The sequence below is a fragment of the Pyxicephalus adspersus genome, chromosome 3, assembly GCF_032062135.1.
Source record: "Pyxicephalus adspersus chromosome 3, UCB_Pads_2.0, whole genome shotgun sequence".
NCBI classification, from domain to species: Eukaryota; Metazoa; Chordata; class Amphibia; order Anura; family Pyxicephalidae; genus Pyxicephalus; species Pyxicephalus adspersus.
In genome coordinates this window covers 94,107,740-94,133,991 of record NC_092860.1, presented here as the reverse complement: position 1 = coordinate 94,133,991, position 26,252 = coordinate 94,107,740, and the positions used below count along the sequence as shown (strand labels likewise).

The window sequence follows — 26,252 nt, the reverse complement described above, 5'->3', positions numbered from 1 at the left end:
ATTATCTGCTTCTTTATGAAATGAAGACAGACCATGACCAATGGAGGGAACCAGCAGGGTACTGTGCATAGCTTTCTGAAGCCCTGTTCATAAGCCCCCATGCAAGCGGTGGGTTGGCTTTTTGGAGGAGTAAAGCAAATATCAAAACACTTTAATAGGTGGATATCTGTCTTGAATAATGTTCCTAAACATGCTGCAATAAAGGTGCAGTGACTGGCTTGCGAACTCTTTGTAAATGTGTCCATTTATTACAAACAGTAGAAGAATATATTTGCCTCTCAATAATAGCACATCCTGTAATTGTATCGTATTGAACTTTAACTAAACATCTTCCTCCCACACTAGAATGTTTAATGGAAATAAAAAAAAAAAACGAAAATCAAGAGAACCACAAGCAGAAACCATCAATGAGTTGTACATACAGAGGAACACTGATGGGCTGACTTATTGCTCATTGAGGACAAAGAAATATTACAAAAAGTAATCAATCCACCCAGAATCACAGAACAAGACCTATTAATTAGAATGAACTAAAATGCAGACACTGCATCACAGTGAGACATTGTCTGCATCAGAAGTGAGTCTTATGGCTACTCTTTCGCCATTTAAAGCAATATGAATACAAAACACGTATGAAAGCAAGGTCACTGTCTCAAGAGTACAGACATTTACCTATTTATACCACACCATTTTTATTATCAAATTGTATGAAAACAAAACACAAAACAGACAAATCATATTGAGGTCACTAATGTATTTGCGTTAGTTGACCTTGATGGTCATTTGGCACCTTTAAGACATTAGGAACCTATTTACTGATAGACTGAATCCATATAAATCCATAATAATCCAAATGTCAATCAGGTCTGCACTGGGCAGACCACTTATTTAAAGATTTGTCTTTACCAGCCTCCAAGGTATAAAGTTTCAGAATCTGTTAGGTACATTCTGATCATATAGTTACTGAGCACATAATAACCAGGAACAGCACCAGAGACGGCATTATTCAGCCACAATAATTCAGGCCACATAAACATTTTTACAGTTATTAGAAAATTAGGCCTCGAGCTAGCTAATCTGGATAATAATCAACCTATGTATGTGTAGTTTTATACAGAGCAGCAGATGCCATCGCCCTTCAGGTGATTAGAAGGTTCAGCGCAGCTTAAGTACAGCTCTGAGACAACCAAAGGATTGTATTCAATAGGAACATTTTGCATCTGCGCATTGAAAGGGGTGTTAAAACTCAGGTTTATGCTAAACAAATTATTTTTTTATTTGTGGTACTTTTTTCATGGACTGCCTAATAACGTCTCCTTACCATACGTTTCTACAGTGCATAGCTTTTTTATGTGTTTTTCTGTCAGTTTATAAGCGTGTAGACTAGACTGTAATGTGAAAAAAGTCATAATTAAAAGACAACTACAGGCTATTCACAAACACTAGCGATAAATAAGCTATAAAAAATCTAAACAGCAGAAAAATCACTATATTACCAAAAGCATTGCACAAGGGTTCCAATCTGTGTTTCTTCCTGAATCTGGAATGGATCTGGTCCAGGATTGAAAACATTTGCTAACAAATAGCAAATGACTTAAGAAATCCATTCCAGGTTTGCTGGATCACCATGGTTCTTGGAAAGTATATCTTCTCCAACCTTGCAGAGCTTTAAAAATCGAGCCCATTCTCTGTAAAAAGATGAAAAAATCACCAGGGCTCTCACTGCAGTGGCTACAGCAGGAAAGAAAAGGAGCCACCAAACCCCCACCCCAAAAAAATTTCTGACCGTAAAATTCTATGCTATTTAAATATCGATTTTGGGTTCACTACACAATTAATTACCCAACTTTGCTCTAACCCAACATGTTTCTTCCAAAACCGTATTCTACTTAATGAATGTTTGTTTATTATTAAATGATGATAAACACTTCTATTTATCCAGTCAGTAATGTGGCATGCTATCCATATTGTAACTGGTATGCTTTTTAAGCTCTTTAGCCGTAAATAATGAGTGTGGATTCCCTCAGTGAGTGTCCACATAATGAAAGGACCTGCACACCACTTCCTATATACAATAGGTCAGGTCCAGTGGGAATAGACCTGTGAGAAAATGTCCACTCACAGCATGCTCATTAGACCCCACAATGTAACACTGCATGCCTGTTAAAGGTATTGCCTATTGATCTATGAGTATTGTATTGCTCACATGCATACTATGCTCTCTTTTTACATCTGTTTGAAAAAGCAAGCACTTAAACCGAATGCTGTTATTAGATATGAATTATTAGTATGCATGGTCTTGTAAAAAAAATATGGCTGTTCTAATGTTTATTATAGGGAGATTTATCATTTACAAGGTACTAATGAAACACAAGGATATTAATAATTTATTATGTTTTCCTATTCATTTTAAACAAGTCAAGCACAAAGAGTTTTATCCATGTTTGTATACTCCCAATAACATTGCTTTCCTTGTTAGATTGTAGCCTGTATAGCTATACAGAGTTTTAAGCAGAACATTTTATTATATCTTAGCTGTTTACTTTAGGCTTCCTTTACTTTCCATCAATAAAACTACTCCAAAAATCCAGCACCATCTTTATACATATAATGATCACACTAGTTGGGACAGAAACTTCTCCTGCCATTGCATCGCCCAGCCGTCTCCTGCATTGTACAGAACTGAAGTTCAGTTCTGAGGATAGCACTGGGAAATCACTGCTCTCCCTGTGTAACCAGCAGCACTTTCCTCCACTGTCAATGTGACAGCTGCCTACGCTGTGTGCTCCTGGTAAACAGATCGCTGCGCCTGGCTGTCAAAGCACTTTGATGACTATGACTAAATCAAGTTTCTCCCTAGGAGATTTGCAGGACTGGGATTTAAGTCTGACAGCTTAGTTTTTGCTCTTCAATATCCTATCAATAAAAGCTATTTATGTAGCTTACATCTAAAAATTACTGGGCACCTTGGCAAACCATAATTTGTTTTTATTATTTCCTTTTTTACCTTTTATCTTTAGCCTCTTTATATAATTTATATTTAAAGTCTTTTATCTTTTTTTTTAGTGTCTGGAAAACCGTGAGATGGAAGCGTGGCCCATATGTATATTATCAATGCACCCATACACATATAATTATTAACTATACATAGAAACTATGAACATTCTTTTTAGACTCACCAATAGGATAATTTATAGGATATTTTGAAATGTATATATGAAAACATACCAACATTTTCTTTACGATAAGATCTTACCTGGAAAGATAATTCATTTCAACAAAAGTCTTGTAAAGGTTATGTTATGTAAAAAAGAAAAAAAAAAAAAACATTGTGCTATATTCACTAATAATTATAATTGCTGTGGGCCATCATATCCTGTTGCACAATAATATTTTAATAGAACCCAGATCAAGTCACCCTGGGTTATATACATAAACAAGAGCATCACTAATTCATATAATTCAGCGTATCCTATGAGCTAGGAAAATGACTTCATAAAACGTTAATAACCACAACAGTCAGGCAGCAGTCACAACAATGTTTCAACATTTTACCTTGCCAATGGTTATTTTTGTTTAATAAATTCTCACCATCAAACAAGCTATTGTTTAAAGCACAGAATGGTCCTAAATAACCATGTAGTTTTATTCAGTTTGTTAGATAGGGAACAATAAAGTTTTTTTACATAATTTTGCTCCTGTTTGGTTCCTTGTCACATACAGGTTGGGTCTCTGGCCAAAATAAATTTTCTGCATGCTTGATTTTGAGTGGGTGCAACATAGGAGCTGTGACCTTTTTAAAACTGAACTTGCTATTTGTATGTAGAAGATCAAAGAATCCATTTAGAAAAGACCCATTTTTGAGTTTCAAGATCAAAAACGACAAAGATAAAGGTGGTACTTAAAAGAACAGATGCGACCAATCCAAATGAATTGTTAAAGTAAAAACCAAATCCAGAGGTTTGAGATATGCATCATTCTGGAAGAATACAGGCTAATATTTAAATGCAGTGAAAACAGATACACTGAACAAAAATGATACACAGGCCTGCTTTTACTACAGCATCCAGTCCTATTTAAAAGTTTTAATGTATAGCTAAAGAGCTAATATACCCACAGCTTATATTCTGGTTTGTTAGCTGACCCTGTCAGATGTATCCCACTGGGCTCCTACATCACATAGAGACTTACAGCTAAAATGTATTGCACCTGGCACAGACACCTCCTGATATTCCCAATATTCCTGAAACATAAATCTTTTCATCCCATTGACCACTTTCCCCAGGTAAAGCTAAATTTTCTGCCTCAAACATTGCAATCTCAAAAGTGAAAGGGAAAACTAAAGTGAATGTTTTGCCACATGACCCAATTAAATTTCACATTGATAGTGAATTTTTATTCTAAACTACAGCTAACTTGTTCCAGACAAGAATAAAAGACTACAACCAATAAGCCATTTAGCCATCACAAGAACATTTATTAAACCAGAAAATTACTGGCTATGGCTATAACTATTCACTGTATCTACTAACACTCAACAATGTTGGGAAGGAATGAATAGTATTTGACATCTTTTCACTGTGTAGGTATGCATTATATGCACTTATGTAAATAGTATTCATGTTGTATAATAATATTTGTGTTTATCGGCTCCTTTTCACAGTGCATTTTCCCTACCTTTTAGAATTTGGACATTTCTCAGTGTTGGAGACAAATGACTGCGCACTATACAAGATACATTATGCGGCTTTCGACCGGAGTGTTGCAGTTTACCTGTGAGAAAGGATCCCCATTCAAGGAAGAAGCTGGATGAGAGAAGCCAAAGTACTGGTGTGTCATTTAATGGGGGCTTTATGAAAGTAAAAAAAGTGTTTTAAATAAGTATTTCTCCATTTTCACACCTGCGATCAGTCAGGGAGGGGTGGGAGAAATCTGTGGAAGAGGGGTTTGTAGTTTCAAGCTTTAAACTTTTTAGCAATACCACCCTACCAACAAACCAGCTATCAATTATCAGAACGGAAAAAAAAACACATGAAAAACACATGCAAATAAAAGGCTGTTCACAAAAAAGCAGAAAAAATCTTCTTTTAGCTGGAAACACTGGAACATTTCTGAGGCTATGATTTTCACAATCAAATACCTTTTCTTGGGAAAATGAGAAAAAAATGATGCTTCAATTTATGAAAACTGTTAATACCTGTTATTTAGTAAAGGCCTGCCAACAAGTGGCTGCATTCTGGCAAAAGATCAATTAATGACCAAGTGTTTACCAGAAAGTCTTACATGGAGTGCTTGTTTCAGATTCACAGAAGGGTCAGCACAGTAAAAGGCTTCTATTATGACCAGAACAAACTGTCCAAACAGAGCTGGCCCTGCTTCTATGCTTGTAACCCGAGGGTAAAAGAAAACAGAGTACAAAGAACAGCTGATAGATTCAGTCTCTGGGGTGCAAGGCAGTTCAACAGTGATAAAATAAGTGTAAAAAGCCAGCTTTGTCCTTGGGAATGGTATCTCTGAGAGCATGCATAGCAACTGGTCATATACAATCTGGGTTGCCAAGATTCTCTGTCTGATAAAAGTGTCCAGCGCATATCAAGGCAACACATATTCAGTCAGTCTGTAGTTTATTGTGACTAGTTTTGGGACGCGATCATCAGAAAATTAGCTAGACACAGGGAAAACTGTCATATACAAAGATAGATAGATAGATAGATAGATAGATAGATAGATAGATAGATAGATAGATAGATAGATAGTACTACTACTACTACTACTACTACTATTAGTAGATAATCAAAGAAACTATGTTTTATTTTCAAAAATCTCATAAATATGAATAAATTTGTTCCATATATTTTGAACTCATATTTTGAATCACCTTCTTTTCTTCAGCTTCCATGAAACAGTCATATATTGGCACAAATCCAGTTTGCTGTACAATTCAATCCAACTGTCTTGGCACCTGCAAAACCTAACCCGACTGGCAAACTCTAAACAACTTCAGCTACCTGAATCTTAAGCCTGATGTACAGTAAAAAGAATTATAGGAGATTCAGGAAGATGTTAGCACTTCTCAGTGATTACATTTTTCCCCAGATGGTACTCTGCATTCCCTGAGGCTCCATACATGCGTTTCATGAATGTAGCCAACATACAGCATCACAGCCAACAACCTGGCTACATTGGGGTGCTGAACTGTGAACATTTGTTTAATGTACCATATTGCTTTTTCTTTTTGAATTCCTATGGAACTGCTTTTAAAGTTTCAGTTTGTTTTGCACCTTTACTGACTTGAGAAGTAAATGAACCTCAATGTAAAAAATGACTGAAATGATTTTTGAAGGTGAACTCCAGGCAGATATGAATACACTAATTATATACTGATCTGTATTCATGAATAAATCATGACATTTATATTTAAAATGAAAGCAAAGTCTGATTTGACCTAGTATCTTTCTCTCTCAGTATTTGCATAGTGGAGCTCTTTTTGGGAGAGGTATCGGGGATCAGTGACAGAGAGCGGTATTGCTCATTGAACTGTCCCTTTACAGGCTGGGGGAGGGCAAAACCTATAAGTATAACTAAACTGCAGCAAAAGGGAAAAATCAGTGTTCTGCCTTGCCAGATAAAACTGTGCTGTGTGATTCAGCTATGTAAATGTCAGGACAGGATGGACATATGGAAAGACAGGACCAGTAATGTTTGTAGCAGTTTCAATTATTTTTAATGAAGTTTAGTTGATAATATACCAGTTTTAGGTAACTGAGATTGTTTTTTACACACAGAGAAGTTATTTATAGCCTAAGGCAGGCATGTCCTAAGTCCGGCCCGGGGGCCAATTGCGGCCTGTGTTCAGATTTCCACCGGTCCGCAGCCTCTGTCATAAAATCAATAATATGTGGCCCACCAGCATTGTTGACCACAGTAAAAAATACACGCGTACAAAAAAAGCTATTTTATATTTCATTAGAGTTGATCAACCGCCTTGCAAAGTTGATCAACCTCTGGACCCGCACGGACCACGCTCACTCTGATTCCAAGAAGAGCCCGCACTGACACCGGACTCTGTGAACAGGGAATCCCTCACGTCACCCAGGTGGGCGTGTGCTGTTCAGGACCTGGGCAGACCACGCCCACATCAGTAGTGCTGAATGGTCGGCCCCCACACATTTTCACCTCACCAAATCTGGCACTCTTTGCAAAAAGTTTGGATATCCTTGGCCTAAGGTGTTGAGGCGCCTTGAGATTGAAAATTTCTATCTGTTGCTGCCACAACATTATGACTCAAGCAGACATGGTAACCAGTCTTAGCCCTTTAAATTTTGTATTTCCTTCAATAACTTTGCATGTGAAGATTGTTACCTAAAGTGAAGGATTCTGCATCATGTAACATGTAGTTAACATTGTTGCTGGCAGGTGGAACAACAGTAAGAAATACAGTGACACAAGTAAGAAAAACATGATAGATAGATATTAAAGATTCCTTGACTGGCGTAGCTGGAATTAAAAAAAAAAAAAAAAAAACCTTTAAAAAAGTGTAAATCAAGCCTCATATTGGGAGACATGCTATGTCTTTATTTTTTCCTCCCACAGAATTGCTTAAACCAAATACAGCTGCAGCTACAAAGCCTGTATAGGAAAGAATGGAACTTATTGCTGATAGATTCTAGTTTTAAGAAAGCTAACCTTTAATAAATGAGTGCAAAATAAAACAACATATAACAAGAAAAAAGTTCCCTACTCCCTAAACAGTCTCTAATCCGGTAATTGATTTAATTTGTCTTCATTTATTTTAAGTAATTTTCTTAGATGTCCTCATTTCAATTTACTGAATTGGTCCTAAATTGCATATTTGACATGAGGTGCTTTGTAAGTGCATTGCCCAGAGAAGTGATACATCTGCCAAAAGGAAAGGAAGAGAACTCATATGTAGGGAACAGAGCAGCAGTGGCTTGGCATGACAATGGAAAGGCACATTACAAAGGCACATTCCAGGCAGGCTAGTGGAACTAATGTCAGATATTTCGGCACACTAGGAACACTTGAATTTGCTGGGGAGACTAGTGAAGTCATGTGAACAAACTGGAGTGTTTTTAGCAGGTTGGAAATTCTAGACTCGTTAACCACTTCCTGATTCTTTATATCTTTATTATATTTTGCACTAATAGCATAAGGTGATACAACAGAGAGAAGGAAATTCTGTTAGACAGACTGGAAAATGGACAAAATAGTCCAGGAAAAAGAAAGGACTAATCACACTACCAGAGGATATGTAAACTAAAAGAATGAAACAATTTCATTTTTTCCAGTTGAAGTGTTCATAATTAACACTCCTACAATACCTGCTATTTTTGTGTGGGAAGTGTAAAACTGATGGCTTGGCTAATATTTTTAATGTTATATTTGCTAAAAAAATGAAATCAAGGTCAACAAAGTAATGCATTAACTATTCAAAGCTAAAAACACTAAGCTATAGACCATAAGTTTCTCTTTATATGCCATTACCAGCTTTTCACTTTTGTCATTTGTGATGCTCCCTAGGTACACAGCTGTGCACGGGTGTTATAGCGCATATTTGGGGCCAGTATCACAACACAAAAATGCACTGAATAAATGCACCTGCCCCTCAAACGTGTAATAACTGAGAAAATAAATATGCAGGCTCCTTCTTTTGGAGAGGGGGTTGTGGATGCACAATGATAGCCCATTGAAAAAAGGGGACCTAAACAACAAAATCTTTTTGTACAAAAAAAAAAGGTCAACCCCCCAAAATGCTCACTTAAAAGTGTAAATGGGCTTTACAGTGTCAGAAATATAATTAGGTAATAAGTAGTTAAAATTACTTTTATGACTTGACGTTCCTTATCAAAAAGCTTCGGTTAATAGGTATAATGGGTACAGGAAGAGAGGTGCCTAGAAGGCAACATGAGATCTTTGTTTCTGCTATCATTACAGTGGTGCCTTCTCAAATAAGGCCTGGTGACTTGAGTAAGCCCCTGGCTTCTTCTATGTCTCAGATATCCCTGCAGCAAAATCTCCTAGTAATGGCACTTGGCCGTGTTCCTGTCCACCTGGGAGGATTTGCTGGCTGATTCTTTTTTGTGATGTGATATCGTCCATGTAACAATCTAGAAGCACAAATCCATAATCTTTTCTTATTCTTCCTCCCCATTTTTATAGGTAATACTCCATCACTTATGCTTTTTTGAATTGCAGACTAATGGACGTACACAGCCTTAAGAGACATAGGAGAGAATTCTTACATCAATCACTGACACACATTATTAAATCCCCCTTGATCATCCAATTAGTAAGAAAGTGTGCTAGTATATAATGACCTGCTGAGCTCAAAGCTGCAGGCAAATGAATTATTATTTGCTCCACAATTTATGCAGTGATAATCATCACAACATTTTCACACATGGCTGCTCTTAAGGAATCATGAGGTCACAAAACAAAATATCGGTGCAAAGGGTCCAGATGGAAGCTGTCTAACACATGGACCACTTACCATCACCAATACAAAAACCTAAAAGTTAAGCTTCACTGGCCCAGAACTAGTAGATGATCTGAGATTGGCAAAATGACACCATCCCTCGGTGCCATCTCAAGCGTGTTTTACTTCATATTGAATCTAGTTTAAAGAAACCTGAAATCAATGCGTGCAAGCACTTAACGCCTTCAAATCCTTACTCCCAATGGGGAGAGCAGTTAATATCCAGTCTGAGATATAAAACATCCAGAAGCATTTAGCATTTAAGTTCACCACCTCCACCACACTATGGTGTTCAACTAAACAGCAGATAGGTTACGCTTCTATACCATCACAGAATCATAATATTTCCCTGATTAGGAACTATTCAGACATTACATCACAGAGTGACCACAAACGAGTTAAGTTCATTTTGTAATTCATTCACACAAGCCTGAGTGTGGAAACCCTTCGAGATTGAGAATGAGTTGCTGGACCCAGGACAAAGAGTTGCAATCCTCTCACCAGTTTGCTCATATTATGTTTCACTTGTGTTCTACAACCCAGGTGGGGGAATGAATACAGAAGGGACCCTGTTGGCAAAGTCCATATATTGTACAAGAAATGCCAGGGTCCACTAAGCCTAACCCAAATATCCACCTCCAAAGGCTCACTGTGGTATATAGAATGCTTGTGTATAATTCTCCAATAAAACAAACACATTACTTGCTAAAACACAAAGCCATTCCCCAAATTAATATGAATTATTACATTTTCATAAATTACTTATATGGATTGGTGCAACAAAATCATCAATGCTCTATTATTAGTATTATTATTATTATTATTATTATTAATAAAAAACAGGATTTATATAGCGCCAACATATTAGGCATTGGTTTATGACTGTAATATTTGGATCATATGAGGGGAGTGCAAAAGTATAATAATGTGAAAACATTGGTGAATACCAATACCTGGACTGACATTTTAAACTTCACTCTCTTGTCAACAATATCCTGAGCATGTGATCAATGATCAGTTTGCTCTCCTATTACTTCTCTGGTATCAGAATTACACTCCGCTGGAACCTAATTGCTGAAGATAAATAATAATCTCAAGAAATGATTCAGAACTGTTCAATTAGAATCTTGCACAAATTGCTAATATTATAAAAATAATGATTCGATCTAATATAAATGCCTGATGCATGCTCTATATGATTTGATGGTGATGATGCAGGTATGAGAACAGATTTTAGGGCTGGGTGTGGCCATAGTATTTTGTATTTATTTTTCTTCGATGAAATTGCATTGGCCATTCCCCAGTGTATAATGATGCTGATGTCCAGTGGTGTGTCAGTGTCACTCCTTTCTCTGAGCAGACAATAACAGTTCCCAAGGTGCAGCATCAAACCTGTGACAGATAATAAACTATTCACTGCAATCATTGTAACAAACCAGAGATAAAAATAGTAGACCTGAGCTTTCAGCCATGACCTGTGAAGACACAATAATAACCCTGTGCTGCCTCTGATTTGAAGGGGTAACATGAGGAATGGATGGTGTGTCTCACTTGTGTCTTCCTATCCCTGACACGCCTAATAGAGGAGCTGTGCATCCCCTGCAAGCATGCTGCACACTAACACACATGGCCTCCTTACCTTTTTGGGTCTTTTCCTCCTCAGGTTAGTCCCGTTATGTCGTTCCCCTCCATCTGTTTTGGGAGTACTCTCTTCGTTCATCATTTTAAAGCAGTTTCCCCAGTACAGAGCTGTGCCATGAAAGCCTCCTCACAGCACAGTGACTAGAATGGAGGCTGGGAGGGGAGGATAGGAGGAGAAGCAGTGTGACGTTACCATGGCAGCGGCTGCCACAAATGTTTATCTGCTCGCATTGTTAAATCTGATTCAACCAATTACCATCAGGATCTGCTCCTTATACAGCAGCCACAAACCACTCAACACACTGATGCCTTTCACTGATTTATTCACTTTTGGTGAAAATGGAGCTATTGCTGATATTTGTCTCAAGCATTCATCACTATAACACCCATGTTTGTGTTGTAATACCTTGCAAAGCACATGAAAGTCACCTTGAATTTACTAAAAAATGATTTGACAGAATAATCAACTCAACTTTTGTGACAAAGCAAAATATTCTTTTTATGTTCCTAAATTCTACCATCACTTGCCAATATTTGAAGAATATCACAGCACTTATTATATAAAACAATTATGACAAAAGCCATATTAATATTAACATTATTATTATTAATAATAATAAACAGGATTTATATAGTGCCAACATATTACACAGCGCTGTACAATAAATAGGGGTTGCAAATGACAGGGACACATAATCTGTGCACATAATACATCATTACAATATATTAATTCAAGAAAACAGAAATGACAAAATATACTGAAGTGTGAGCTTTGTAATATCTGTCTCTTTTATGTATATGAAATATATATAGGATTGTTTCATAAAACCATTCAACAGGTAATAACTAGTACAATAAAAATGAATACTCTTTCTCATCTGCTGATAGTAAACTGAAATCAGATTGGATGCATTCACTTTGTATACACATCGTACTTTATGTTGCCAAACCAGTTGTTACTATTATTATTATTATTATTATTATTATTATTATTAAACAGTATTTATATAGGGCCAACATATTACGCAGCGCTGTACATTAAATAGGGATTAAAAGTATATTAAGTAAAATGATGTAATCATAGTACTAACCAGTAGAAGCCAATACAATAAAACAATATAAAGTCAGAGCATTTGAAAGACGGCTGTCCCTTCCTACACCTACTTTAAACAATTGTATAAACCGTGTTGGATCGTGTTGTGCCCTGTGGTAACCAAGCCAGTTTTCAATAGTGTAGTGAGATGCAATGATGTAATGATGTTAGTGTCAATCTCTACAGCAATCTTCTGTAAACCCTGGCCACATTGATGAACCATGCCAGGGGGTGGGTCTATGGCAGCCTGGGCTCAGATTTACTGAAATAAAAGATGTTGGATGTCACGTAATCCACAAAACAAGCGTGACTAGATCATGGATTGGCAAATCTGCAGGGGACAGCACTAGCAAAGGGGTGCGTAAGTGGAAAAGGGTGTTTTGTTACTTTTTTTTTTACCGTGTGTGTGTGAATATATACATGTTTGTGTGTGTGTGTGTGTTTATGTTTGTTAGTGTAGGCCTCTTGCATTTTAAAGACTATATCTGATTGGCTGCCACAGGTTACAACAGGTTTTCCTCCTTTTTTATTATAATCACTGATATATTCAGCAATAATTAATGTTAAGCAATGTACGAGATAACTGATTTAGACAAGAAAATTGAGTTAAAAAATCACCTGAAGACACAATAATTTGAAATGGACCGATTTTTTTCGTAGTTACTGTTGAGATATTACTCTTGTGACATTAATCTCACAGGGATATTCGGTAATGGGAAATATTACCCAACAATCCTCTAAATGAATAATTGTTAAGCAACTAATCCCTTACTCATGTTCTAGTCTATGAAATTATATATAGAATAGAGATCAATTACTAATACTTTTTACAGCACAACAAAATAGCAGAACAGCATGATCATAGGAAATTGAACTGATAATCCTGAAATCTCCTCTGTATGAGCTCACATTATAAAATATTATATAATGTCATTTTCCAATGTAGGCAAAAAACCTGTATATGTGAAAAGGAATTGTTCTCAAAGGAAACTGTTTGCGCCAACACACTGTTTTCAAATGTAAAGAACAAAAAAATAGGCTGATTTTGCATTTAGGTATGCTGACCAAATGCATTTAAATAAGTATTTTAAAAATGTAAGCTTTTTCATCATATATGAAATTTTATACACACAAGTATATCAATGATTTAACTCAAAACTTTTGATAGGATTATGCCCCTACCAAGTGAACAAACCAAGCAAACTACCATAATTGCTCTCTGTACTCTTCACTACTTCACTGACCATGTCAACTGGCACTGATCCAAATTATACAGTTAGGCTATGTTTGGTTGGGTTGCTTTTGGCTTTTTTTGGTTAGGTTGCTAACTGTTGGGTTTTGCAAGCAGTACTGCTGTGGTTCACTGCTCTCAACTAGCCACCAACCACCCCAAACCCTGAATATTATTGAAACATTGTACAGGCATTTTCCTGTAGAGAAGTGGGGTTGATATGTTTTTCTGATGCTACATGCAATAAATCAGGGCAGTCTGTAGCTCCAATAACTTCCTTTTACTCTCTCCATAATGTGCCAGAAAACTGCACTGCTTCACAACAGCAGGTAAAGAAGTCAAACAAAATGCCTATAAACATTCCTCAGTAGCAAGAAGTTGGGCTTAACTTGGCTATTTTGGTTCCCCATCCCTTGCCTGAACATAGCCAAAAGGATCTCCTACTTTATTCCGTCAGTTGCTGCCTGGATGAAGCTGAATCTCTGACCTGACTAGCTAAGTTCCTTTTCTGGGTCAATGCCTCTAAAAATACTGAAGCCAGACACAACCAGCACCACAGTCATGTCACCAACAATCCTTTAGGGGAGCTCACAATCTCATGTCACTATAATAGCCATTCAAGAATGGTCCACCATTCACATATAATTCAACCATCTAATATCTCTTGAGCCATTTACCCCCTCAGACAATCAAAATCTTGACCCATGTGCTAAGAAGGGGTGGGGACTGAGACAAAACCCCACTTATATGAACAAGGCAAGTTTTTGTGTGTACACAATATTTTTTAGATACAAAAAAAAATAAAATTATTCTTTCTTGCAGTTTAGAAATCATACATTGAAGTGCATTATGCAAGTGATTGAAATGTACTTTTCTTGCCACCGGAAGTCACAAAAAGCAGACAGCAAAAGTTGATGTGCTTGATTTATTGTAACAAACCATTTGTCGGACCTGTAATTAGACTTCAGCCTGTGCCGCATTTGACATAAAAAAACATGATCTCTTCAATGATAATACTATTTTGATTTTTAGAATACCAGCACAAACTGACAACTGCAGATGCACTAATTGGTTGGTTTTGGCACTGCAAATTGCTGAGGTCACTGAAAGATATGAGGTTATATAGCTCTAAATATAATTACTACAGTCTATATTATACTTTGCTTGTTACATCTAAATAAATGTTAAGTAATTAATGCAAATTAAGATGCCTAAAATGCAATTTAGTCATACTAAAGCTAAAGAAATTACATAGATATCTAGGTGATTTCAAAACCAGGTGTTTTTTTATTCTTTTTAAACCATATTCTTAAAAAAAAAAAAAAGCATCATCCATGCAGCAGGCTTCAAAGAAAATGTTGTCTTTAAGCTTGCCTAATTTGAGAAAAGATTCTTTAAAGCTGAACTCCAGACAGATTAAAAAAAAACACAGAATATTACAGTTACATATTAATCTTTAAATTTATTTGCAAATGCCACTATTGTAAGAACCATAATCAAATGAAAGCAAAAAAATAGAAGTGATTGAAGATAAAAAAATATTTTCAGGCCTCACTACCTTGGTTGTCAGAGTTTAAAAATCAACAGTTTGAAAGAAAAAAACTGGTTACCCCTTATGGGACATATGCAGAAATCAGAATATTCAATGCAGTTATTACAACTGTGCAGTCCTGGTTATGGAGGCTTTTTTCCCTTTATTTTTCTCCTTGTTTAGCTTTACAGTAATCATTGGTCCAAATTGCAAATTCACAGCCGTTTGCAGCTAGCCTTTTCATTGATAGAATCGATGGCTACAATAGAATACTGAAGTTTGTAGCCAAGTCCATAGAATGCTGGTGATTTTATTGGCAACACAAAATGCTGCTAAAACTCGATAAACAACCAAGCTACATACCTCTAAAAAAATTAGTAAGTTAGTGATTGCATAAAAAAAAAATAATTATGGATTTTGAAGTTTAACATTTTTTTAAAAAAGAGAATCACTGTGAATACATTACCATGTAGCATGCCTCTTATTTTGTTGTTTCTTTCAATACAGATTTACTTCACATACATATCATATAAAAAATTTCTAAATATATTGCTTTTCAGAATCACACGTTAGATTAAAGCTGAACATAGTCATATTTCTCCTAAATACTTGTATGATCTGTATGATCACACTATCAGATTTGTAATTTGTTTTAAGCCAAATGTCACCTGCCTGAAAGCTTAGCCAGATAGATAGCCTGTCTTAATTAAAGTAAAAGCAGTTAACCAACACAGCTCAACAATCTGCTTCTATCCTGACCACAATCCTAAAGGGGTCATTTTCCCTTCCTGTCAGCAAAAGAGACAATTATTACATGGCTCCTGTCCAAGTAATATATCCTAACTGGCTCAAAATGTTGACTCTCTCTCCCCTAGTTTTCCGGGAACAAAACTAATATACATTAGGATTTCAGGTTCTTCTATCAGCTGTTCTTCAAATTAAATGTGTTTATATTTTAATTGGTTCATAGTTGGTCAAGACTGTAGTCTTTTATATTGGCCAAAAGAAAGAAAAGTTTAGGGTACTAGAATATTTTCCTATTAATGCTGGGTAGGATAAAGAAAATTCTCTGGGTAGGATAAAGAAAATTCTCTTAGTTAAAAGAAGTGTAACATTTAGGTACCATAACAAAATATATATAGTCATGAATCATGTATATTATAAAAAATGTGGCTATAGGATAACAAACTGGATTTATAAACAAAAATATGAGACAATTAAAAGAAGCCTAATCTGGTAGATGTATAGCACACCCCTAAAACAAATGGTATGACTTAGCTAGACAATAAAAGGGTGATATTTTAGGATATAACAGGCAAAAAATCAAGTCTGTAGGTGGTTGGCATAATGTGAATTATGTAACTACTGGTTTGCATGTTTATTTTTATTAAGAAGTTCATTTTGCCATTCTGAAGTCATATGGTTTTACAGCTACTTGATATGCATAAATCTTACCTTTTTAGTTACTAATATGAACTTGACTTATTTGTGACCTTATAGCCCTAGATAAGGGGAACATTCAAACAACCCGAAATGTGTTGGAATGTATTGCTTTGTCTGCATAAATTAATAAATTACATATATTACAGATATATCATACAGTACATATACCTTTACTGTAGTATTAGGCTTAGTCCATATGTTTTTTTTATTTTTTATTTGTTTTATACACTTTAGTAACAAGTTATCACCATATTTGTGTCAGAGAATTTGTGCCTACACTGCACTTAAAGTGTACCTAAACTCAAAAATTTCACTTTACATAAAAGGGTAGACAAGCACAACCCTTTAATGTAAGGTAAAAATTCTGTTTGTTTTTTAAGTGCAACACCCTTTTTTAAATTGAATTAAAGAGAATGAATGGAACAACAAAGCCTCTGGGATACCTACACATCCCAGTAGGCTCTTGGGTGCTCCTTCTGGAGCCTTTTTATCAGTGGGTGTTAAGTGTTTTAACAAGCAAATTGTACACAGCAAGTGTTCCTTCTACATTATAAGTACCGCAGCTTGATATTCTTACAGCTCGAGGTGGGTTGATTGTGAACTGTCACAACCCACATGCCATTAAAGTATAGGTTTCTATGACTGAGTTAAAAATAATTAAAGCTCATGGATTAGCAGTTAGGTAAAAAAAAAATCAACTACAGTTTTAACTTACAATTAGGCATGACCTGGTAGCAAATCGTCATTAGTTACACGATGAATCCAAACAACTTTGAATTTGTTTATACTACTGAATTTATGTTAAAGAAATGTATAGCACTTCCCATACCTTTCCTTATGGATTTGTTAATTCAGGACTAAAATACAAAAATACTGCATGTCTATATCCTATACTTACCACTTGTAATCAACAGGTGGCAAGAATGAAAGTGAATAGTGGGAAAAAGATTTTGCATTCCCAATTGAAGGAAGGAAACAATTCTTTCTCCTAGCAGAGATGGGACCTATCTTGATTTTAAATATGCAGGAGCAATCGGCATACAGGCAATGCTGGGCTTTCTTGTCTTCAAACAGTTTTATGGAAGTACTTCCTAATTGTATATGTTAATTTTATTTCAAAACCACATGGAAAACAGCTCACATATTTATTTTCTTCGAGAACTATATGGCCATTAACGGGCACATCAGCAAACTGTTGCTATGTGCTTAGTTGGAAACTGCACCACAGGCAAACATTCTCCAGAGGAGGAAACCCAACCTGTCAAAATGACTTGTCCTGTTTAGGAACTATGCCATGCCACAGCGTCAGCCATGTGCACAATATGGATTCCAAGCACTCCCATTCACTTGAATGGGATTACTTGAGACAATGGCAGAACACTGCAATCACCTACAGATTTGAAATGGCCCCTAAAGATATCATGACGAACAACTGAAGGTCAAGTCAGATGTTTCTGCAACAGGCAGTACATATCAAGCAGCAGAATTGCCCAGCTAGTAAACCACTTTCCCTAAGAAAACTGCTCCTTTGCTGTCTCGGTGCACTGCGGAATTCTTCCCACTAATAAGGTACCAACATCTCACTGGTCCAGCTAATGAGGAAACAAGTTGACAGGAAAGGTGAGTGGTCTGGTAATGATTCAGTTGCTGATGTGCTCACAATGATGGTCATTTTGCTGATAGTCCAGCATCAGACAATGAATCCGGGATGAAAGATGAGGTCAGTAGCTGTAGTTTCTTACAGAAAAGTCAGCCAACCAATTATAAATGAGAAGAGCAGGGTAAAAGATTACCCACTTTTAGGAACAATTTAGTCATTCTATTTTATTTATGACCTGCACAATGAAATGTCAAATTTTCTGGAATGTTTTCTTCCTGGAAAAAAAATAGTATACACCTTATTAAATATACAGGTTTTACAAAAATGTAAAACAACTCTTTAAGCAAATTAAATATTTTCTTTTTGCGCTTTTCTAATAACTTGATCAAAGCAATTGCATGTATATATTTTATAGCATGTTATTTAACTCAAATTAACTTGTTCTGTGATTTTAGAAACAAATTAGAAATTCAGCCATAAAAAAAAAATTTAGCTTTAACATTTGAGTCACAGACTGCCACTGGCACAGAAAGTAAAGCGAAACATTAGAAATTATACCGCTGTCACCACAACAGAAATAGAGGGTAAATTGTTACCGTATTTGTAACAACAGTCAAAAAGGGGATTTCGCCTTACTCTGGGAGGATCTACTTTAATTTTTTTTCATGAAACAAGAAGTAGTAAGTTACTGACCAAGAATGAGAATAGATAAAAAAAGAATAGTTACTTTTTTTTGCTGTATATGTTTGTTGCCGTTTTGTGATTTAGGACTGAACCAAGACAAAGCCAGGCCACTACCATTTTCAAAAGTAGGCCAGTAATAAAATTCTATGCAGTTCTTTCCTGACAGATTTTTAGGCTACACTAAGATCTTCCCTGGAACCTAACCTTTGATGTTCTACTATACTAATCTAATATCTAGAGGGACTCGCATCAGCCTGGTATCTCCCGAAGCATGGCAAATAAATCTAATAACTTTGCATCCTCAAATAAAAGCATGGCTGAAACTACAATAATGAGAAACGGATATGCCATGACTTTGCTATCAGCTATGTGAAGTATTTGATAAAGCACACAACTACTAAATCTAACTAAAGCATAGCAAGCACATTAATTTCATTTAGTATTCCCTTAATTGCACAGGCCCTGGTTGCTTGAAGATAACATGCCAGTAAGAAATTGGAATTATGCTTATCTCATCTGCTGTAGGAAAGCCTGTCTTCTAATTTTTTTGTCTTGATTTATATTACAAACAAAAGCTATATGGTGTATTTCCATTTTACCACGTAGTTAACAAGTCACCTGTTACTAGACGGTTACACACAAAGGTATGTTTACCATCTCAATTACTATTACAGCCTATTCACACATATTTACTCTGGGAGTATGTGGGATGTGTAGTAGTATGTGTTGCTTTAGGCAGCCCTGTATCATTATAAGCTACCAAGCACTGCCACTGCAAACAGACATGGAGGAGGCACAGACAGCAGTCCCTGAACAGTGGCTACAAAAGGAAATGACAAGTTAGGACCTGGAGGCCCTTAAAATCAGTGAGCCTAAGGTTACATCCACCAAACGGTGAATTGGGTATCAGTAGCTGAACATTACCAGGCTGATACGAGCTGGTATGTGCCTGATGGTATAGGTCCGGTGCCAGCGGCACAGCATTAAAATAGTCCATCTTTCCCAGGTGAGATGATTAAACAAACACTTGTAGTTTAAATATAACTATAGTATAGAGGTATTTTCCACAGAACACCTCTGCACTGTTAGGTTTGCCCCTGAGCACCAATGTACTGTTGATGTTGCCCCAGAGCTCCAATGCACTGTTGGTGTTGCCCCTGAGTTATTATGCAGTGTTGGTGTTGCCTCTGAGAAACAATATATTATTACCGGGTAGCTCCAATCTCCTCTGAGTCAGGAAATGTTACTGCCAACTTCAAGAAATCTGTAGTGGAGCCTTTCATTAATAATTAACAGGAATAACAGTACAGAGCTTTACTTATTGCAAGCTCAGGCGTATTCCCATCATTCTTTTAAAGTGGCCTATCATCTACACATAATAAATTCAGATTTCATAGGAGTGCAAACTATATAACAATGACATGCAAAAGGACAACAACCTAGAGCAGCCAACCAGTTTTGTATTTACTTTATACTGAACAATGAAACAAGCTCTGAATGTCAACATCACTAAAGGGGAAAGGACCAACATCAGAAAGAAACAGACATTGGAGCTGATTTACTACAAATTAGCCTGTTTATTTACCAAGATGACTTATAACCTTGTAAGGGGTACTTCACTTAGCTTAGTGAATGTGGTTATGAATAGTTCAGTTTATAAAGACTACCCAATCACATGCACATGATTGGATGGTTGAAGTTATAAAAGTTTAATCTCATTTACTAAGCTAACTAAATTGTCCCTTAAAAGGTGGTAATTCAATCTGGTAAGTGAACAACCTACATTCTTTTGGTAAATCAACCCTATTGACTTAACAAAATTGTATCACATTGAGAGTGTCAGTGTACTAGAATTTACTAATACTGAAACTGTGAACTGTAAACTACAGTGTTAGTGACTAAGCATGTACTGAGGTCATTATATCAGTATGACAGCCGGGCATAATGCATATACAGAAGGAAATGCCAGCCAAGGTAACATCTACTTTTAGAGTGGGCTTTTAGTTTTCTTTTAAAGGAAATGTACTGGGAAAAATTACAAAACGCTGTATCTGCTAAAAATTGTAGGTACGCAGTTGACTTTACCTTTGATACTTAGTGGACTAGTTATCAATATTTTCAGCCAACATTCTCTCAACCTTTACCCCAAATACACATATATGTCACATTGGGTGAATGTAAAATATGATGATTTATATTTTCTAATTAAATTCAATTCTTTTTTCAATTTGTATCAAATCAGACAGGCCCTTGTTTTTTATATATTCAGGTAAATCTAAAATAGAAGGGTACAATCAGATGACATAGTGTATGGTTAGCCTAGGAAATTACTGGACCCAATAAATCAGAATTATTATTATTTTTAAACAGTATTTATGTAGCGCCAACATATTATGCAGTGCTGTACATTAAATAGGGAAGACAACACAACTCTTTCATCCCACTTACTAAAATCTCTTTGGCAAACCTTAGCTACCCCCAGCCTTATATTCTACTCTTCCCTTCCTAATTTATTCACTGCTCTGGATAAAAAGAGAAATGGTATGCAGTAGGGGTGTTTTTACATCAGCTTCCAAAGCCAGACTCTCAGCTCAGCCAAGACAATGTGAATTTTTTACCCCAGGCAGTGCCCTCAGGGCGCAGCATGAGACTAGTCTCTTATCTCATGAATCCCCAGCTGCCTCTTGCTGCTGTATATATCAGCACAAAATGGACTGCTATTTTGTCTTGTTTTCGGTTACATTTATGTGATTAAATCATAGAAACAGAGTAGTCAATATATGAATGCATGTTTCATCCCACATGCTTTTATTTTTAATATGCAGACATTGGGACAAATAACACTACCAGGGTTCTTTTGTTTGTGGTAGTCAGAATACTAATAATTTCTCACAACAAAGGTGCCCACAGATATGAGTTGATTGTGCTGGATATGGTGACAATTTCTTGCCTGTGGGGTCCTGCAGACAGAAGGCTTAAGGAAGCCTTGAGGTAAACAGCAATATGTCAGTCATTACTTCCCCCTTCCCCAAGATAAACATTCTAGTAGGATGTCAGCGCCAGCATCCCCTTTCGTATTGATCACATTATGCTAGTAAATTAAACTTTTGTGGAGGCTTTGGGTTGGCATCTGCTCTACCTTTTCCCTCGTTTTCTTTGCTTAAGCCATTGTAATCAGCCTTAGACTGCAAAGGCATTGTACCCAGTAAAAACAATTACCTGTTTTTCTATTCATTTGATAAAGATTTATATACTTTAATAGAGGCACTGATTCCAGTATTGTGTAATCAGGATAATATCATAATTACCGTATTGATTGGCTACTTATTTTATTCTGGTCACTTCCAATTTATGCCATTGCAAACAATCTGCTTACAGTAATAAGGAATGTAATATTAAAGCACATTGATTAACTGCTTACATATTTTTTTTCATAATGATACGTCAGGTCATTACAGTCAATGTCACTACAATTCTTCTCAGTCATGTACACTCTGAAACATGTAAAAGTCTCGAACAAGGTTCAACAATATGAAGCCATAACTATGGCCCTTCCTAATCAGTGTGTATGGAAGATACAAATGGTACTGGTAACATTATATTTAAGGGACCATTACAGGAAAAGTAGAATCCGATTCAACATTAAATGACTTAGTTTTTGTTGTATTTAAACAGTGTTAAAATATTTGCATATTCATACGGTAGCAGTAAATAAGCTTTAGTGATGCACCCCACTTTAAAAATTTAAAACAAGTCTTCTCTGCAAACTATGGCAGTGATACCTGTAGCTGATACTGTCCAACATTTTTGTGTTGCAGAATGAAACCTCTCTGCACTCCATGATTCCTTATGCCAAATTTTCAATTACTATGTCAATTACTAAGTTTTAGGGTCTGCCAGACAAAATTCAGAAGTACAGTGGGAATGTCAGAGTTGTACATTTCTGGACCTGAATGCAGAAGATCAAGTTTTACAGCACAAGCTTTAGGAAAGGGAAGTGTTGCATGGTCCAAGCTTAAAAACAAGCCCTCATTAAAAGAAGGCAATGTAGAGCAACTAATCCCTAAACTTCACATCAAAATCACTGCAGTAATTTAAGTTGTTCTCTCTGCAGGTTAGTTTACTCTGCGCCCCTCCGAATGCACCGGCTGCTGTGTGACAACAGTACAGGTAGTCTCCAGGTTACATAAGAGATAGGGACTGTAGGTTTGTTCTTAGGTTGAATTTGTATGTAAGTCGGAACAGGTACTTTATTTCAATAAATACAATTGGGACAGAGGTTTGTCTCAACATAATATTAGGCAGCGTGGTGTGAGCTACTGTATAAAATGCTCGCTGTGAGTTAATCACAAAAAAAAAAAAATAATATTTATAGAGCCCATACATTCATTAACTTCTGGAGCAAGCTGTGCTTCGATATGCAAAAAAGAAACAACTGCAGAGATTATCTTGATCATTAAAGAGTTACCAGAGGCTGCAGAAAGAGCTCACCCCCATAAGATTACCCACAACCTCAGCGGTGTATAGCAAAAAAATTCTTCTGCAAGTCATACAAAGGAGGCATCCGTATGTCGGATATCCTTAACGGGTGACTACCTATACAGATTACAAGGTTAGAAGTCCTCCTTGCAAACATAAAATTTTGGAGGCTGAAATGGGAACCGACTTAGGCGTGTAATACATTTTTAGTGTGTTAGTGAACATTTATTCTGCCCATTCACAAAGCAATGGTGTAAACAGGCCCTTATAGAGAAAATGTATCCATTAAGCAATTGCCTAATTGCTTGAGCACACATGTACAGTATGTATAGTATGTAAATAAAATTCCTTAGGCCACGTTTGATTCCATTTCCCTAGAACAGGTACACATTTGTAAGTGCAAATCTTAGTTGTTTATTGTAATGTAAAACAGACATCTATAAATATTCTACACTGTACTACTGAAAAGATGGAGTATTTAAGTATTTCTAGCAGTATTGAAGAAGTATGAGATTTCATAGTTACAGCATAGTGGAACTTTATCTCTACAACGTGTTCTAAATTTAGGTTTGGTTTCAGAATGTGCAGCTAACTGAACCTTTGATGCTTTTAACCTTCAAGGCACAAGTCAAAGACACGGTTGTCAGATTGTATGCATGCTCCAGCCTTGTATTCTTTCCAAACGTTGAAATAATTGTCTATAGTCAAGATAGGAGAATAGTATTGTGTGCAAATAATACCAGGTCTGGGACAACTGCAATATCGAGCAGTCTGCTGTTAAAAACATTTACTAATATTTACCAGCTATAATGCCACATCTAGGCACAATAAAACAAATAAAAACATTACCATGAAACAAACCTGTAATTTTGTAAAAATTCTAGTATATTAAAACTACTGACCTATTGACTAAAATGAATACCTGTTGCACTCTGAAGACAGAAGTATAAGGAAAGAGATAACATTTTAAAAAAAAAAACGATAAAGTAGAGAAGGTATATGCCCACGCATATAATTTTAATTTTTAATTTTAATTTTAATAATTGTGTTCATGCTGGGGAGATTAATTCTCTTGATTTGTCTTTTAAAAAGAAATGATACTCCAACAATATGTGTTGTCAGCAGAGCAACAGACAAAGTAAAATTCTCCAACATGGACACCTGTTTTAGGGACAACTCTCTGGGATAACACATCATTCACTTTTAAAAAATGTTTGGTCATTTTTACTTTAAAAACCTTTCTTTTGTTCCTTTCACAACAAGGATGAGATACAGAACTGGGCAGTTATAGTTCAAAGAACTGTCTTTGGAGAAAATGACTTTCCTAATATGCAGGGCAGTGTACCTGTTGGAAAAATACTTTTTTATCTGAAACTTTTATGAATAAGAAGGAACTGTAAAAGTTTGTAAAACAATCACACTTTTAGGAAGCTTTGTGCAGTAAACTAACAGACCTTACAATACAAACATACAATAGGTAAGTTCACTTACATCTGATCATTTTTATTAACATAACTCAAAACATTTTTAAAATACACTTTCTGCTCATAAATATATATTTACACCATATATACACACATCCGAATACATACACAGTCCACTCATCTTTCAGTCGTATGACCTTTTGACACAGGCAAGTATGTCCCCATTACTATGCCATGTTTGTGAGATGGGTTTGCTGCCTGAAATCCTTATATCCCAACACAATCTCTTTCGTCATCTGCAGTGTGTAGAAGGAAATTAAATTACAGAGGCCATGGCATTATCTTACACAGTATAAGCATTTTATTTTCAATGATTAAGATGTCTGGGGTTTATAACACTGTGAACCAACCCCATCACAGGGCTTTAATACACACTGTTTGCATAAACATAATATTCATTGATTGATTTTCCTTTTATACCATTCTTTATTTATAGACATGGCAAAATACTAGGCAAAACAGTAAGGCAACCATTGAAGAAAAGAAGAACAGGAAGTAAGGACTGCAGAGCAAAAGCAGAAAACAGACCAGTTTTGAGAAATATTATTGCTTTTTTTTTTTATTACAAAAATGTATTTAATTTTTCCATTGAAGAAAATCATAAGGTAAGCCTGAATCATCTATAAAGAAAAAAAGTAGCAACCCTATAACATGCTGATATCAAAGAGCCTGCCAAGAAAATTACTCGGTGGAATAATAACAGATGGGTGAGTGATACACCAGTATGCAGTCTATTAAAGTCTGGGCCAGACCCAGCAGGAGCCAAGCCCATGTTTGGAATCAGTGATTTGTTGTATTTAGAGTTTTCTATGTTTCCATTGTTCAGCTCACAGGTGACAGCAAAAAAATCTCTTACTTTAGCATTAGATGTTTTCACAAAACCTGAACTGATGCTAGGCTCTACCTGTTTACCAAAAGAATCAAGAGACATATGCCTGAATTAGATGAACTGATTATGAAATGAGTAATGAATTTAGTTCTTGCAAAAATTACCCTGTCATTGATCAGTCTGGTAAAGGAAGAATAGTATTTATCCATGCCATGTGTATGCATAAAGCTCCTGAAGATGGGAATACTCAAAGATCATTTCTTGGCACTGCTACAGCTGTCAAGGCTGTAAATACTATCTTATCAGCAAATGTAGTGCATCCTTCTGTCTATGAGCTGACAAAAACTTGGGGTTCAAGAAAATGGTCCCTTTAGTAATAAAGAAGCAGGTGGAACAACACTGAGCTATTACATATCTAGTGTGTCCCTCCAGCTGCATGATTATATTTACTTGAATAGTACAGGTATTTCCTGACTTGATGGACTGTAGATATGTTTGTGTGGCTAGCTGGGAAAATGGGTCGATAGCATCAGTTTTACACCTTTCTGAGCTGGTCCTGAAATCATTCAGCAGTTGATCTCCTTCTGATCCACTTCAAGCGTGTTTTGCATTCCCATAGACTTTTTTGGGAATACAAAACCCATCTATAATAAAGCTATATTTTGGCAAGATGTTTTACCCGTAGCAAATATAGAATACTAATATAAAAACCAATCTAATCAATACTGAACTTTCAAGCTA

General features: G+C 36.1%; 1 protein-coding gene across 3 annotated transcripts in view; it reads right to left on the bottom strand.

Annotated features, from left to right (window-relative positions):
• Positions 1 to 26,252, bottom strand: part of ANK2 (ankyrin 2) — a 281,636-nt gene that overhangs the window by 166,101 nt on the left and 89,283 nt on the right. The window contains exon 1 of one of the 3 annotated variants that reach the window (XM_072405735.1): positions 11,136 to 11,279. The exons of the other annotated variants lie outside the window; for them this stretch is intronic. Coding sequence (XP_072261836.1) covers positions 11,136 to 11,219 — 84 coding nt within the window. The 5' untranslated portion in view covers positions 11,220 to 11,279. Of the gene's footprint in view, positions 1 to 11,135; positions 11,280 to 26,252 lie in introns of those variants that run through there. 3 annotated transcript variants of the gene reach the window in all.